The following is a 15757-nucleotide window of genomic DNA, read 5'->3' on the forward strand; positions in this document are numbered from 1 at the left end:
ATTGAGGTGCTCAAGCTCCAGCGCCCCGACAAGGCGGTGATCCTTTGCTGGAGATCCTTTGCTTGGGTCATTACAGGAATAAAAACCATGATCTCCTGATATATTAAGCCAGTATGGATGAAATCTGTCACTCAACGTGTTTGAACTATAGCTTTTTACTACTCTGAAATAGTGTTGACTCTTTCATAAGATAATGAGACTCTTTTCAATGTTATAAATGTTTTATTAGAATAAAAAAAATTACGTACAGTTAACCATAGGATATACATACACAGCTAGAAGTTGGAGGAAAAATTGATAAAACATTTCAATATGAAACAAAATACTCTGTACACATCTCATGGAGATATTAGAGTTCAAATTTAAATTCTGTAAGGTGAGCATGAAAATGGCAGTAAAAAGCCCTCCCCAACCTTGTGCCTTTTGGATCTTTCAGACTGCAACTTTTGAGGCTTCCTGATGGTTAGGCATGCTGGATGGGACTGATAGGACTTCAATTCCCAAACATCTGAAAGGCAGGAGGTTAGGGAACACTTTGATGTAACAAGAATGGCAAATGGCCCATTCAATGCATGGATGCAAAATACACGAAGGAGTTTGTTTCCACCTATTGATAAGTGTTTGGAAGCATCAATAGTTTGCCATGTTGAAGAGCAATAAGCTATTTATATTATTTTACTATATACATTATGTACATCCCCCCCCCCACACACACACACCTCAGGAAAATTAGAAAAGAAGTGTGTTTCCTAGTTATTGAACTCTGATCATTTGAGCTGAGCACATAATAAAATATAGGGAAATGTTTGTATTTTACAGGTCTCATTCTTGTGATGACACCTGTCTAGGGAAAAACTGTGAAGAAGAGTGTGTGCCATTAATATTTTGGGATGCAAATTACTTGCATGAGAACTAAAACTATAGCAAATCAAATGTGCCAGGTATAGATTTTTATGGACCCTTTACTCTGAGAGTATAGACTTCGGTTAATGACACCAAGAAAAATCTTTGCTTATAAATAGGCAACGGCAAGGAATTTGCTATCGCCTAGAATAATTCTAAACAGTGAGGTGGAGAAACTGCAGCAAGAGCAATATGCAAAAGGGATGCAATGAAAGAGACAGAAAATACTGAAGTGGCACATTGAAGGGCAATAAATTCAAGACTGTCTATGCACATACACAACATAACATTTAAGGTGGTAATATTCCCTGGATATGAGGCCTAAAAGTATGATGTTCTACTCTAGGCTTAAATATATATATAATGATAAATATGATGTATAGTGAGCAGTATTAAAATATAGGGAACTGAAGTTACTGCTGAAGGTTGCAAGGCAGGCTTGGGAAAACAGATGAAAATGAGATGAGTAAGGGTAGTTTATGGAGGTGTTTAGTATAATTTTAAAAACAACAACCATAAATTCAAAAGCCTAAAGAATATTTTTGCCAGGGTTACGGTGCTGCATAGCTGGACAAAAACAAGAAAACAAAGCAGATCAGGGATAAATGCCTTGTGATGCTGCTGAAAAACAGCTTCCCCATGGGAGCACCATGGGAGAAGAATGGCCAACAAGAAGATAATGTATCCACTTGGTGCTACAAATGCAAGAAGAAAAATGTTTTGAATGCCTTAATATCTAAATGATTTCATATAGACAGTTCCTTTGCATCTTAAGACATAATAGTGGAACCCATCTGTGTTATATCGATGCCACCTTTCTCAATTAATGAAGAATTAAGAAATACATGGAAAAAAACTTGAATGTAGAAACTGATTTTTTTAAAGTAAGCATAAGCAACTGAGGAGTCACATAGTGCGTACAAATATATTGATGGATAGATGGGTTCAATAGGCTTTAGAGTGAACAAGGTCCTTTTGTATGTGTGTGCATATACACATATGTATGTGTGACAGATGAGGTTATTAAACAGAATATCAGTGCAAAATTTTGTCCAAATGTAATTCAGTGCTGTGAGGCTTTTGAAAAAAGAATTAAAAGTTTCCCATCAAATACTGGTGAAATATAGATCTGTTTTTGTCTTCCATATGTGAGTCTATTAGGGCAGCTGTGCTGCAATCTATGTTAAAATAATTTCATGTTGCTTGGAAAATGGAACTCTCAAAACTTTTCCCAATGCTCATTGACTTAGTTTTGTCATTTCTGAAGCATGTAATGTGAAAACTCCTTTGGTTCATTACATTTTAAGGCATTTTATATTCCTTCAGAAGGAACCGGTTAATGTGTGTATGCTTTGTTTTTGTTTTGAAAGGAATATCCAAAGTCGTAGAACAAGTTTAAATTCAGAGTGGCAGTAGATCCATGCATAACCACCATCTGCTGCTGTTATTATTGTTCTAAAAGCACTTTTTCGGTAAATGATTCTCCAGGGTTTGGCCTATATGTGAGAGAATGGATCACCACAAGACTGCTTCAAAAATTAAGAAAACTGTTATTGACATAAAACTGGACCGACAATGTAAGATGGTTGCACCAGATCCTCGTGCATCCATACCTGCAACAAATAGGAAAATCAAATATTAGTTGAAGCTCAATTAAAGCATATGCTTTCAATCTTGAGAAAAGATGCTATCAACTCTATTTTGTACTTAACTCCTATTAATTTGACTTTTTTTTTTTACAGAACGGAATTGCCTCTCCCCCTATCACAGGGAAAGCTGAATTTGCTGACCAAAAAGTTGGCAGTTTGAATCTGGGGAGCGGAGTGAGCTCCTGCTGTTAGCCCCATCTTCTGCTAACCTATTTATTTTTATTTATTTGCTTCATTTATACCCTGCCTTTCTCAGCCCTATGTGGGGACTCAAGGCAGATTACAATCTGAACCTAGAAGTTTGAAAACATTCAAATGTGAGTAGATCAAGAGATACTGTTCCAGCAGGAAGTTAACAGCATTCCGTGCAGGCATGCCAGCCACATGACCTTGCAGGCGTCTATGGACAACACCGGCTCTTTGGCTTAGAAATGGAGATGAGCACCACCACCCAGAGTCAGACATGACTACACTTAATGTCGAGGGGAAACTTTTACCTTTTATGCTTCCTAACCAACATTTTATACTGCCCTCTGAAAAACACGGGTATTGCATGCTTATCGAAGATCAGTCAGCTTTCTGGTTTCAAGGCTCCCTATAAATTTTCCATGAGGTCCACGCTGCCTATTTGCAGATAAATTCAAAGCATCCCTTTCCCCCATCTATCAACTGCTTTCTTTCAAGATTCTAACTTGTCTGACTTTTATCATTATTCCTTTTTGGGGTGTTGTAATGAATAAGAAGCAAATAGTTTTCACCTTTACTTTTAAAACATTTCTTGAAGACGTTTTTGCAAAATCATAAAAACCTTGAATGAATAGCTGATTGATAACTTGATACATAACCAGACTAACTACTAACAGCAGTTTAACTTGATCAGGCCTACTTTGTGGTCCCTACAAGTGCAATGGGAATATTTCCGTTCACATTGTCCCATATTCATATATGCATGTGAAAACTATTGAAAATGTTGATTTTTTTGAAAGTGGATATGCAACATTTCTCTGGAAAGATATGATTCATGTATTACGTTCTTATTCCAACTGAGTGGTGGTCAACTACACATCCTGTCACATTTCTGTACTGTTAGCTTTCTGGATATTAGCCAGTACCAATTTCAAAAGCAACATGAGAAATGCCATATGTTACACACATATAACCTGACTGAGGATCTCTTCACATGCATTGCCAGAATTGCTGAGTATCGCTGCAAATCGAGATGATACCAGAGACACCTGCCCAGGGGACCACCCTGCACGCCACACTGTCCAGACTTTCCCCTCATTCCACCAAAGGCTGGGTTCAGGCTTTAAAGGGGGAGACTGGCTATTTCTCCCTTCACTCTCCCTTATTTCTGCAGCTGCTTCAAGACTCAAGCCATCTGGGTTCAGGTTTTAAGGGGGAGTTGGCTATTTCTCCTTTTACTCATCCATCTTTTCCTAAGTTGCTTCAATCCTCAAGCCAGTTGTGTTCAGGTTTTAAAGGGGAGCTGACTATTTCTCCTTTCACTCTCCCTTCTTTCCGCAACCAGGGTTTCACATTGCCAGAGGAGGCCCACACCACCATGGCCTCTCCCTCATCACATGAGTGAAGCCTCTTTAAGCTGGCTCAACCCATTTTTCCCTTATGGAAAGATGGGAAGCTTCCTGTTTTGTGCTGCTGGCAATTTTTCAGTGACAGAAAGTGATTTTTATACTTTCGCCATAGAGTCACTGTGGAAATACTTTCACTGTGTGTGATGGGAGCTGGCGGGCTCCATGGTGAAAGTGCAAAAAACCCGTTGCAGCCACTAAATTTCAGCCCATGTGAAGAGGTCCTTAGGTGTCTTGTGGTTGCTCTTAAGCCTTACTGTTTTTGCACTGCTAATCCTGCAGAAACTATAGTCTGTGAATATGTGGTGGGAAATGGGGACAAGTCCTATGGCCCTGCCTCTCTAGTAACATGGAAATTTGTAATTGTGTTTGACTCTCTTGCTGAAAAAGAATGAATGACTGCTGCAAGAATTTCTGTAGTTTCTCTTGGCTTATGCACTCAGATGCTTTTAAGCACTTGACACTTCAGCTGAGTGGCTATTTGAACATGCCAGCCTCTATTCCATTCTACTGCATAATAACATCCTAGAAAACACCAGCCCAGCAATTTCAGCACAAAGAGCTAGACAAATTTGTTCCATTAAGGAAGATTCATAACGTGAACCAGCACTAATTCTAAAGATGCATTCCCCACTCAGCTTTGTGGGGCTGGGAAACCCTTGTGATATGGTTCTCAGAAGTCATAGAGGGGTGTGGGAGGGATCTGAGAGAAAGAACATCCTGAAAGTTTTAGCAATACAACATCAGCGCAGAGACCCTACTGGCTAGTTTAGGGGTTTTAAACTTACTTGCTAGTTTAGGGATTTTAATCTGTTCACTGCTAATGCCATCTCCGCCATCAGTTGCTGCCTTCACTTCTATAATATAGTCATCATTTAAAGGCAGCAGAAGTTCTGCAGATGTTCTATTTGTGATCAGAACACTGAGCTGGTTCTGGTTGCTAGTCCGATATAGAACCTGCAGTATAAAAAGGAAAGCAATTATGTTACTAGTATTATATAATCTATCATAATGTATTAATGTCATTTCTAAGAAGAAAGTGGGGAAAAGCATTAAAAAAGTCATAGTGAGAAGGGCACACAGCAATACTGTACCTAATATTTTTGAAGGCACTGAAAATGCATCACATAAATCAAGCATATTATCGCTTTAATCTAGAGGAGGAAAATACATTACAACAAAAGTATAATATATTCCACTGCATTTCTTGATAGTTGGGTTTCTATAAATTATTTTTCTATCTCAAATTTTTCATTGTGTGGATTAAGCAGAGGAAAAGGACACTAGCTGTTAATACAAATGAAAAATGTGAGGAATTATGAGCTATGGTAGAAGAAAATCTCTCTGTAGCAAGTAATCACTTGGTCATGGAATTTAACTACAGATCTCTGCATTTAACTGCATTTAAAATAGTATTGCAGAGTTCCCCTGCAATAAAGCTTCTTTCAGGATACAATTAATCTAGTCATTAATATTTGGCACTAGTAAGAGAATTGCAGCAGTGGTCATAAGAATCCAGAGTTTCTCAGTTCTTGTGGGTTTTTTCGGGCTATATGGCCATGTTCTAGAGGCATTTCTCCTGACGTTTCGCCTGCATCTATGGCAATCCAGAGTTTGATGCGAGAAACATTACAAAGCAAAAGTGAGAAATTTAATATAGCTAGAATATTCAACATACTGTACAGTGAAACAATATCATTATTTCTATTTATCATCTGTCTAATTTCTGTATTGCTCCCAGCCCACAAGGACTCTCAAAGCACCAAACAAAAAACCAATTAATAAAATACAAAAATAAATATTAAAATCTTTTTGTTTTATATAAAAAATCTCCTAAAAGCAGTCTGAAAACTATCCTAGAATTCAATTTTGAAAATAGTTAAAACAGCAGTCTCAAACACTGATTACCACATGTAAAACCCACTGCTTCACCTGTCCACTGAAACTTAAAAGAGATTGTACCAGCCTTTCTTGGGTAGAAAGCTCCACAGTTGAGGTGCTGCTTCAGAAAAAGCCCTGTTATGCATATCAACAAACCAACCTGACTTTACAAAGTATTGGAGTATGATAGGGCCTTCTTTGAAGATCTCAAATTTCTGGCAAACTTATATGTGAAAAAGCAGATATCTTGGGCCTAAGTCATTTATGACTTTGGAGATTGACCTTGAAATGAGCTCAGAAGCAAACTGGAAGCCAGTCTTCCTGGATCAGTGTTATGTGATTTCCAAAAATGTACACCTGATGTCAATCTGGTCTCAAATGTTTTGCACTCGCTGCAGCTTCTGAATACTTTTTAAGGGCACCCCATATATCAATCAATCACTCTAATTTTATGTATATTCTACCCCATCTCCCCATGGGGCGGTTTCGGTCATTTACAACATAAAAGGCAACAATTCAATGCCATAAAATACACAATAAATTAAAAATACAGATGAATAGTATAAACATTCAATCATAATCAAAACATAATAAAAGACCAATAAAATACATTTCATAATGTAGAATGTAAAACACATTTTACAATGGAAAATGTATTGGAGTAGTCTATTGGAGAGGTAATTGAGATCTGAATCACTGTTGCCAGATATGTCTCACCCAAAAAAGGGTGCACCTGGCATATAATCTTAAACTGTGCATAGATGCTCCTGGTCCCTGCAACAACCTGACTTTCTAGGACCAGCACTGGTTTCAAGAGCACCTCAAAACTATGATGCTTTCAGAAGGAAAGCAATTCAGAATGGGCCATGATCACAATCCCAGGCTGATTTTCCTACTGAACAGCAGAACTTCTGCCTTAGTCTGGATTAATCCTCAGTCCATTTCCTCACATCCAGTCCTGCATACAGGCAATGACAGTCTCTTTGGCATCAGTTTTAAAGGAGAGATAACTGGTTATCATCAACATACTGATTACAATGAGTCCCAAAACTCTAGATGTCCCAAATGGCTTCATGTAGATGTTGGAAAACAGGGGCCAGTGTTGACCTCTAGGGAATGAAAGGCTAAACTAGAAACACTGAGCACTACCCCTGGGAATGCTTAGTCAATAAAGACTGGGACTACTGTAAAGGAATGCCTCAAGTCTCATATCAGCCATACAATTTAGAACAGTACCATGGTCAATAGAATCAAATCTTGCTGGAAGATCCACGAAGACCAGCAGGAACTTATTTCATTATCCAACTCCTGGTGTAAGGTCATTCATCCACAAAGGCAACAAAGCCTGTTTGTGTCCCAAAGCTAGGCTTAAACTCAGACTGGAATGAGTCCAGACAATCCTTCTAATCCAAAAAACCCTGGAGTTGTATTGCCACCAATCACTCAAGGACTTTATTGGATATTAGGGACACAACAAGGGAAAGAAGAAAGGAGGAAGTATGCTGTATCATGTAGGCTTTCAGAAACTGTTACTGTGTTGAGCTCTAGCCTGCCAGCTATAATATTCCTGATTTACTGGTTACTTTAGAATGAATTAACATGGATCATTCATTCATTCATGTGGCAAATAGTAGTGTCAAGAGGTCAGAACAAAGATATACTAATGAAGCATGGAAAATCACATGCATAACTCCATAATGACCTATAGCCAATACTATATTTAAGGGAATTTTTTGTTTTTCAAAACAAGCTATATTTTTGCTTCTTGGTATAGCTGTATGCTTAAGAGATGTTCCTTGCTAATACAGATTAAAAAGAGGGAAATGTTTGAGTGGTTGCTTCCCTCTATTCCTAAACCTAATCCAGTGGCTACACTGCTATGAGCAGGAATAGGCAACTTCCCCTCCAGGTGTTAATGGGCCAAAGACTCCATCAATCCTGTCCAAGACAAAGATTATGGCAGTTGTAGGAAAACAACATCAGGAGGACCAACTTTGCCTATCCTGGTTTGTAGCATTCAAAAGATAGTTTTTCATGACAGTAATGTAGATTAATAGTAACACAGGATATCGATGGAATATTAATGTGGTGTACATAGACATTACAGATAGGATAGGAAGAAAAACTGGACTCAAATAACTGCTTTATTACAAAGTTTTGAAAGTGGCATTGGGTGCGCTATTAGCCTTTGGCAGTGTGTTCTGAGTTTGCTGAAAAATGTGTGAGGCATAGGTCTGAATATCTGAAAAATTAAAATGATATAGAAAAAGATTATACCACTTAAGGGAATGATGTAATCTAGCAAGGAACACAAATTATTTTCTGCCACATCCTAGCCACCTTTCCACAGAAGTATACTTTCCCCTCCATATCACATAGAGACACACTCATTCATTTGACAAATACAGATCATTTTGGTAGCGCAGGAGCCCCCGGTGGCGCAGTGGGTTAAAGCCCTGTGCCGGCAGAATTGAAGACCGACAGGTTCGAATCCGGGGAGAGGTGGATGAGCTCCCTCTATCAGCTCCAGCTCCACATGTGGGGGCATGAGAGAAGCCTCCCACAAGGATGATAAAAACATCAAATCATCTGGGCGTCCCCTGGGCAACGTCCTTGCAGACGGCCAATTCTCTCACAACAGGAGTGACTCCTGACACGACAAAAAAAAAATGGTAGTCAGAAGAGCAACATCAGAAAAGTTCAGTAGGTGAGAGGAAATTTTGCAGAAATACATAAAACCTTGAGTAGGCAAAAGACTTCTTTAACAGTCTAATAAGAGCTAAGGATGTTCGGAGTGTATGGTACGCTTACTGAATCTTACAGGGGGAAAATGGAAAACGAAAAAACGGTGTGGTAGCTTACAGGCTCACTGACTGAAATAGTGAACAAAAACATTACATATTGCAACATTTTCTTGCAAGGTCCTATTTGCTGCACTTACTCCCAAATGTGTGTCAGATTGCACTTCAGCCATCATCATTTGTTGAAATAAATGTGACAATTCACAATGGAAAAGTAATAGCTACACAGGACCAAGATAAATGTGGATATTCCAGTAAATAGATGATACTTTCATACAGATGAAAATACACACAGGATACTGAAAGGCATATTGTGAAATGATAGTTGTTTATTTGGATTGCTGTATTATGTTTTGAAATGAATTGGTAAAAGTTCCCCTGCAATGAATTGTAAAGATGTTTTGATACATACTGATGTTCTGTTGCTGATCTTATGTTGGGAATTGTTCAGGGTACAGCTATGATGAAAAGCAGCACAGAAATTGAAATCACAAAAGTGATAGCAATAAAGCTAGTATATTATGATGGCCCTAGTATACTGAAGACAGCAGATCACATTTGATATTGGAAAATGAGCAGGGTCAATCCTGGTTACTAATTGGATGGCAGACAACCCCAGAATATAAGGTACTTTATCGACTAGGCTAGATTTCACATAAAGGAATCAGCAAACCTACTCCTGGAATGTTTCTTGCCTATGATGATCCCACAGAGTTGATTGGAATATCAAAAAGCAACAGGCAACCAACACACGCATACTTTGATAAACCGTAGAAACATATACATGTTCAACATTTTGTGGGAGTAAACTCCAAGAAATAGATATTTTATACAGCTATTAAGAGTGTTATGAGAATGTATTTGAGATAATGGTGATGCTAAAATCTAAAATAGATTACTGCAGGTTAAACAGAAATATGTTCACTTGGCCTGACATTTTAAAAAATGTGGATATTAAAAGCCAAGGTCAAAACAAATTTCTGTAGCAGTGGCAAAAAGAAATGGCACTTATACAAAATTGGCGATTTCTAGCAAGCACTTTAAACTCTGTCACCACTGCCTTGCTTGTACTCACCTTATAGCCAATTACTTCTGATTCATTTTCCATTGCATGCACCTGCTCCCAATTCAGCACTACCCTGGAGTCTGTAACGTTCCACACAATGTTTCCTGGAGGCTGGCTGGGTGCTTGGAAAACATAATGAAAACATGATTTTAATTTCCTTGGTGTTAAGAGATTTATTATGTTGGAGCAAATAATAGTCCAGGTAATTAGGTTGTCATTGCATTTTGGATTAGGAGCATTTTTGCAGAACGTCATCATTTATATATACTATATGCAATTTTCAAAATAAGGAGAGGCATACAAATATTATTTCCCCAAATATGATTGATGATGGGGTCTTATACATAGTTACCAGTGACCAAATCCTACTGAACATAGTAGAATTCACATCTGAGTAAACTTACATATTGCACTCTTAGTTCTTTCCATGGAATGCATCCCAAGAAAATACTGTAATGTATGCGTAACAGAAGGGTCTCTTTAAAATGGTTGTGTTTACTTTTCATTGCTGTAAAACTCATTTCTATTTCTTATGTGATTGCATACAAAACAGCAAACGGGGGAACCATTTAAAGGTCTTGTTAAAGGTCTTGTTAAACCATGGCACAATAACATCCAATTGAAATCAGCAACAAGTATAATCCAGAGTGAGTGTCAAAATAAGCAAATAAAATGTAAAGAAAAAAAGAGATACTATAATTTCAACTAGAAATGTGAACTGCTTATCCCAGTGAATACTTGGTGTGCATTCATTTCAGATACACACTCAAACACAAAAGAAGGAAATTAAGTAGTTCTACAGCCTGCTTTTTCTGAAATTATGATTTCCATCTAATGCTGTTCTCAATATCCTCACATTCAGATTTCATGAAGAAATTTACTATTTTTGTAGTAGGAGATTTAGCAATTGTTATTGGGGCACCCTTTTTATTTTAAGTAAACCTTTTTATTCTTTGTAATGCTACTGATCTCCATACACTTAGGCAACATACTTTTCTTAGACTTTTCCACCACCTTACATTACTCACTTGGAGATCCTCCAAAATAGTGGGACAAGTAGTATACATGTCATCCTAATGCTTTGCAGTGAATTAGATTTGACTACATGCTTATATTACTGGGGGCAAATGATGACAAATTCAGAGAGAGGCAACACCTCTTGAATAGGTCAACAATTACCAGTTTCAAAAAAAATCCCTTTAGTGTGTAGACACTATTATCCTTTGCGAAGCCATTCACAAGTTGTTCTTTTTGGAGTATCCCTAATGAGGATTTTCAAATGAAATGTCCCTGTAACAAATCGCTATCTCCTAAAACTTGAGAATAATTCCATTAGTATTCACTAAAGTGAAAGATGGCTGAACCGTGCTGTTTTGGGCACTGACTTCAACCTATATTGATGATCTGTTCTGCGATGTGTAATATAAGATGTCTTCCTGTGTAAACAGGTATTAGTTGTTTCCACTGTGAAAACATGTGTAGAGAAATATGAAATCAGTGTTCCACATATATCAACACTGACAATACTTCACTGTAGGGCACACGTATAATTAACAAAACAGACTATTAGCTATTATTGAATAAATTCCAGGATGTAAGAAAATAACTTTATGGTCTTAATCATCACATGTATGATCTATCTGAAGTTAAATACTTCGAAATCTTATTTATTCCAATGGGAACCATTTAGAGAGCATTAATTTGATCAACTATGTTAAGTTCTTGATTAAATCCAGACACTGCTTCAATATTTCCACAGACTCCTCATCATTACACACAAAAAAAAGTGATACAGCTGGGTAGATCAGCATAGTAATGAGACCCAGTCTCCAAACTCAGGATGACATCTCCCATTGAGCTCATGTAGATGTCAGAGCTGGGATTTTAGGTATGAATCACTAAAGGAACAAAACAACTTTCTACCAGCAACATCTTAGATCTACACTTACCTATGACAAATGGGAAATGAACCACAAAACATGCTACCATTCTTCTTCCAGGTCCAAGAATCATGGAAGGAGATGATAAATAAATTCTAAATAAAAGGAATTACACGGTTCTGGGAGGTCCAGCAGAACAAAAAGACTTGTTCTTTCTATTTCTTACTGTTGGTAATTTGCTTACCAAGGCCATTCCCATCTCAAAATCAGTGCTGGATTTGCCCTGGAAAGGATCTAGATAATGATTTTGTCTAAGAGAATCTTGTATTGCCATCACCCTCTTTAAAAACTTTCTTTAAAAGTCCATAGAAATGTATTTGTAATTATCAAGGCTTGAGGGAAACAGATATTACTTCAATAATGTTATTTCTTGCTTGAGTGGAACCTAGCTGGCTTGCCAGAGACTGGATAACTGATAATACATTTTCCATCCCTTCCTTTATAAAAATAATAATGAAAGGTAATAAAATGGGAGCAAGAGAGTCAGGGTCTTCTTAAGATATCTGAAAGAACTCTATCAAACACTCTGTTGGGAATTTTCAGATGTTTTCTCAAGCAGAAGTCAAATTAGAGGACAATACACAGAGTGTTTCCCTGGAAAACAGAAACTATTGATAAACCCATATTTTGTCTACCCAAAAAGACTCTGTCTGCCTCGGGAGAAAGGAAGACCTTTGCTTCATGGCTTTCTAATTATTTGTAAAATGTATACCCCCACCTTTCTATAAAGAACAGTTCCCAGGACTAATAATCAATTGAACGTAAGATAAATTTATAGTTAAAAGGTGAACAGCCAAATCAATTACACACATTGTTTTTTTAAAAAAAGAACTGAATAGAATCCAGATCAAAATATAACACATTCACAAATTTGTCTAAAATTGGCTAAATATTCTAGTATAGACCACATACGGATTTCTCATATAATGTCATAGCCTCACATTATATCTGTTATTTTATTTATTAAATCCATTTGCATTACTGGTGTTAGATCAGCCAATTAAACACCAAGAATTATATTTTACATCCAAAACATTACAAGCAATAAAAATAGGCAAATATTAAAAGTTTACAATCATAATACAGGTTGAATTTCCTTGACCGAAATTCCAAAATCATCCAAAATCTGAAATTGTCCACATGGATTGCTGAGATAGTAAATCCATTGCTTTCTGATAGTTTTGTTTCATACAGAAAAAGGTTCAAAACATTGCATATACAATTACTTTCAAGCTGTTTGTATAAATTGTATGTGAATCTTAAATGAATTTTGTTTTTAAACTTGTGTCCCATCTTCAATATATCTCATTATGTTTGTATATGCAAAAAGAGGTATTCCAAAAATCTGGGGGGAAAAAACAAAAACAAAATTCAAAACACTTCTAATCCTAAACTGTATGGATAAGGGATATTCAATCTGTAGTACAGTTCAAAAACAGTATAGTAAAATGTTTTTGAACTTTAATATCAAGGGAGAATCACACATATGAAATCACAACTTTTTTCCCTTCTTGGTTAAGGATGTGATAAAAAACACATTTCTCTGTAGCAGTGCTCTTAGGATAATAGACTCATAAATTTGGAACGCATAACAAAAGCCATCTAGCCCAACTTCATGCCAGTTCTGGGATCTACCACTAAAGCACCCCTGAGAGAATGGAATGTAACTTCTGTTTAAAAGCCTCCAACATTTCATCATTGACTTCCCTTTACTTATTCCAACCTTTAAATTCTAAATGTGCCATTTTTGAGCTTAAATGAAGGCTATAATTAAAATTACAAAGGCAATTGAAAATGGTTTTGCTTTCTCAAATTACCACAGTATAGTAACTTGATAACTTAAAAAGCCACAGGAGTAATTACAATAACTGGCTTCTCCAGGCTTAATTTCCAGGATCCTCTTCACCAGTTTCCAAACCTCTATTGAAATTTACATTTTCATCTTTCCACATCTCATTGGAAAGTTGCAATTAAGAGTATAGTCTCAATTATTACAGACCCACTGTGAGATAATAAACCATGATGAGAATTATGGAACTCATGCTGAATTTGAAAGCACTAGCAACGAAACATGATTGGCTGACTATCCTTCTAAACAGTTTTAATAAGGCTATATTCCTGAAATGGTGTTGGAAAGTGAAATGTAATGGTACTTATTTCAGAATACAGAGATCTACTGATTGATTGGCTTACTTCTGTTACTTAAAGTAAAAAAAATCAATATATATATATATATATATATATATATATATATGGATCATATCAGGTTATCCCCCATTTTCTTCAATGCATTACTTACAATGGGAGTGTCAACAAACCTTCTACTTCTTTTATTTCCAAGGAATCGGTGGCTGGAGCAGGACTACAGTTAGATGAGACATTTTGTTAACTATACTTAAAGGATATTTCTAAGCACCAAAAGATGACACACATTGCAGACCCCAAAATATGGACTGGGTTATCTGAAATGCCAGTTTGAACCTACTTTTTAATATCTAGGTAAGTAATCTGGTTTGAAGAGCGTACATATTTAATTCAATGCCCAATATTAGTTACATCATCAATAGACACATATCCGGAGTAGAATCCTTCTGCTTTCATCTCCCTATTGCTCTGCTAAGATAGGGTTCAGTGAATAAAGAGATTTGATGCCATTTTTGCAAGAGCCTCCTGGAGAAGGAAATAAATCTTTCAAGAACATTCTCCCCTGATATGGTGTTAGTCAAGATGGGAGTATGATAGAAAAACATGGAAGGAATAAAAATAAATTTGCATTGCACTTCTATTCCAAGTATCAATATAAAACACATAAGTGTAAGAGGCTTTTGGTGCTGTCTATGAGAGCTGAGGAAGATGGCATCTGTCAGGAAGGAAGGATTTCTTTAGCTTAGACCAATGTGTTTGTTTATAAAACTATTGTCCTCCCAATCCTATACATCTGCAAAATGTGGACTGTCTACAGCAGGGGCCCTCAAACTTTTTAAACAGAGGGCCAGGTCACAGTCCCTCAAACAGTTGAAGGGCCAGATTATAATTTGAAAAAATGAACACGAATGAATTCCTATACACACTGCACATATCGTATTTGTAGTGCAAAAACACATAAAAAACAATACAATAATTAAAATGCAGAACAATTTTTAACAAATACAAAATTATTAGTATTTCAATTGGAAGTGTGGCCTTGCTTTTGGCTGATGAGATAAGATTGTTGTTGTTGTTGCTGCTGTGTGCTTTCAAGTCATTTCAGATCCTGAGCGAGGGCCGGGTAAATGACCTTTGAGGGCCCTATCTGGCCACCGGGCTTTAGTTTGAGGACCCTAGTCTACAGACATCACACTCAACTCCTAGAAAGAGTCCATTAGTGCTGACTCCAAAAAATCCTGCAAATCTCTTGGGAAGACAGGTGGACAAATGTCAGCATGCTAGAAGAAGCATATACCACCAGCATTGAACTGATGCTTCTATGCCATCAATTCCACTGGGCTGGCCATGCTGTCCAAATGCCCAGTCACCATCTCTCAAAGCAGTTACTATACTCCCAACTCAAGAATGGGAAACCCTGGCCCTTGAATGCTCCAGCTGGAGGTCAGCTGTGACCAGCAGTGCTGCAGAATTCAAAGAGACATGAATGAAGGGCGAAAGGGAGAAACATGCCAAGAGGAAGGCATGTCAAGCCAACCCTGACCGGGACCATCTTCCACCTGGAAACCAATGTTCTCACTGCGAGAGAACATGCGGATCAAGAACAGGGCTCCACGGCCACCTACGAACCCACCACCAAGACACCAGATTTGGAGGACCATCATCCTCGGCCTATGAGGGATCACCTAAGTAAGCAAATAAGTAAGATCTGAACAGACAAGAACTTAGGGGTTTAGAAAAATCTCTCTTTTTGTATCCAGCTTTGTGAGACTTCAACCTA

The 15757-nt window shown here is 37.3% G+C and overlaps 1 protein-coding gene across 1 annotated transcript in view; it reads right to left on the bottom strand.

The window, feature by feature from the left end:
* Positions 1-202: 202 nt before the first annotated feature.
* CNTN3 (contactin 3) overlaps positions 203-15757 on the bottom strand; it is a 247868-nt gene continuing 232313 nt past the window's right edge. Inside the window, exons 19-21 of the mRNA XM_060766333.2 lie at positions 9902-10014; positions 4933-5101; positions 203-2516 (exon numbers count right to left, since the gene is read on the bottom strand). Coding sequence (XP_060622316.2) covers positions 2419-2516; positions 4933-5101; positions 9902-10014 — 380 coding nt within the window. The 3' untranslated portion in view covers positions 203-2418. The remainder of the gene's footprint in view (positions 2517-4932; positions 5102-9901; positions 10015-15757) is intronic.

Source organism: Anolis sagrei, chromosome 2, assembly GCF_037176765.1.
Source record: "Anolis sagrei isolate rAnoSag1 chromosome 2, rAnoSag1.mat, whole genome shotgun sequence".
Classification (NCBI taxonomy): Eukaryota; Metazoa; Chordata; class Lepidosauria; order Squamata; family Dactyloidae; genus Anolis; species Anolis sagrei.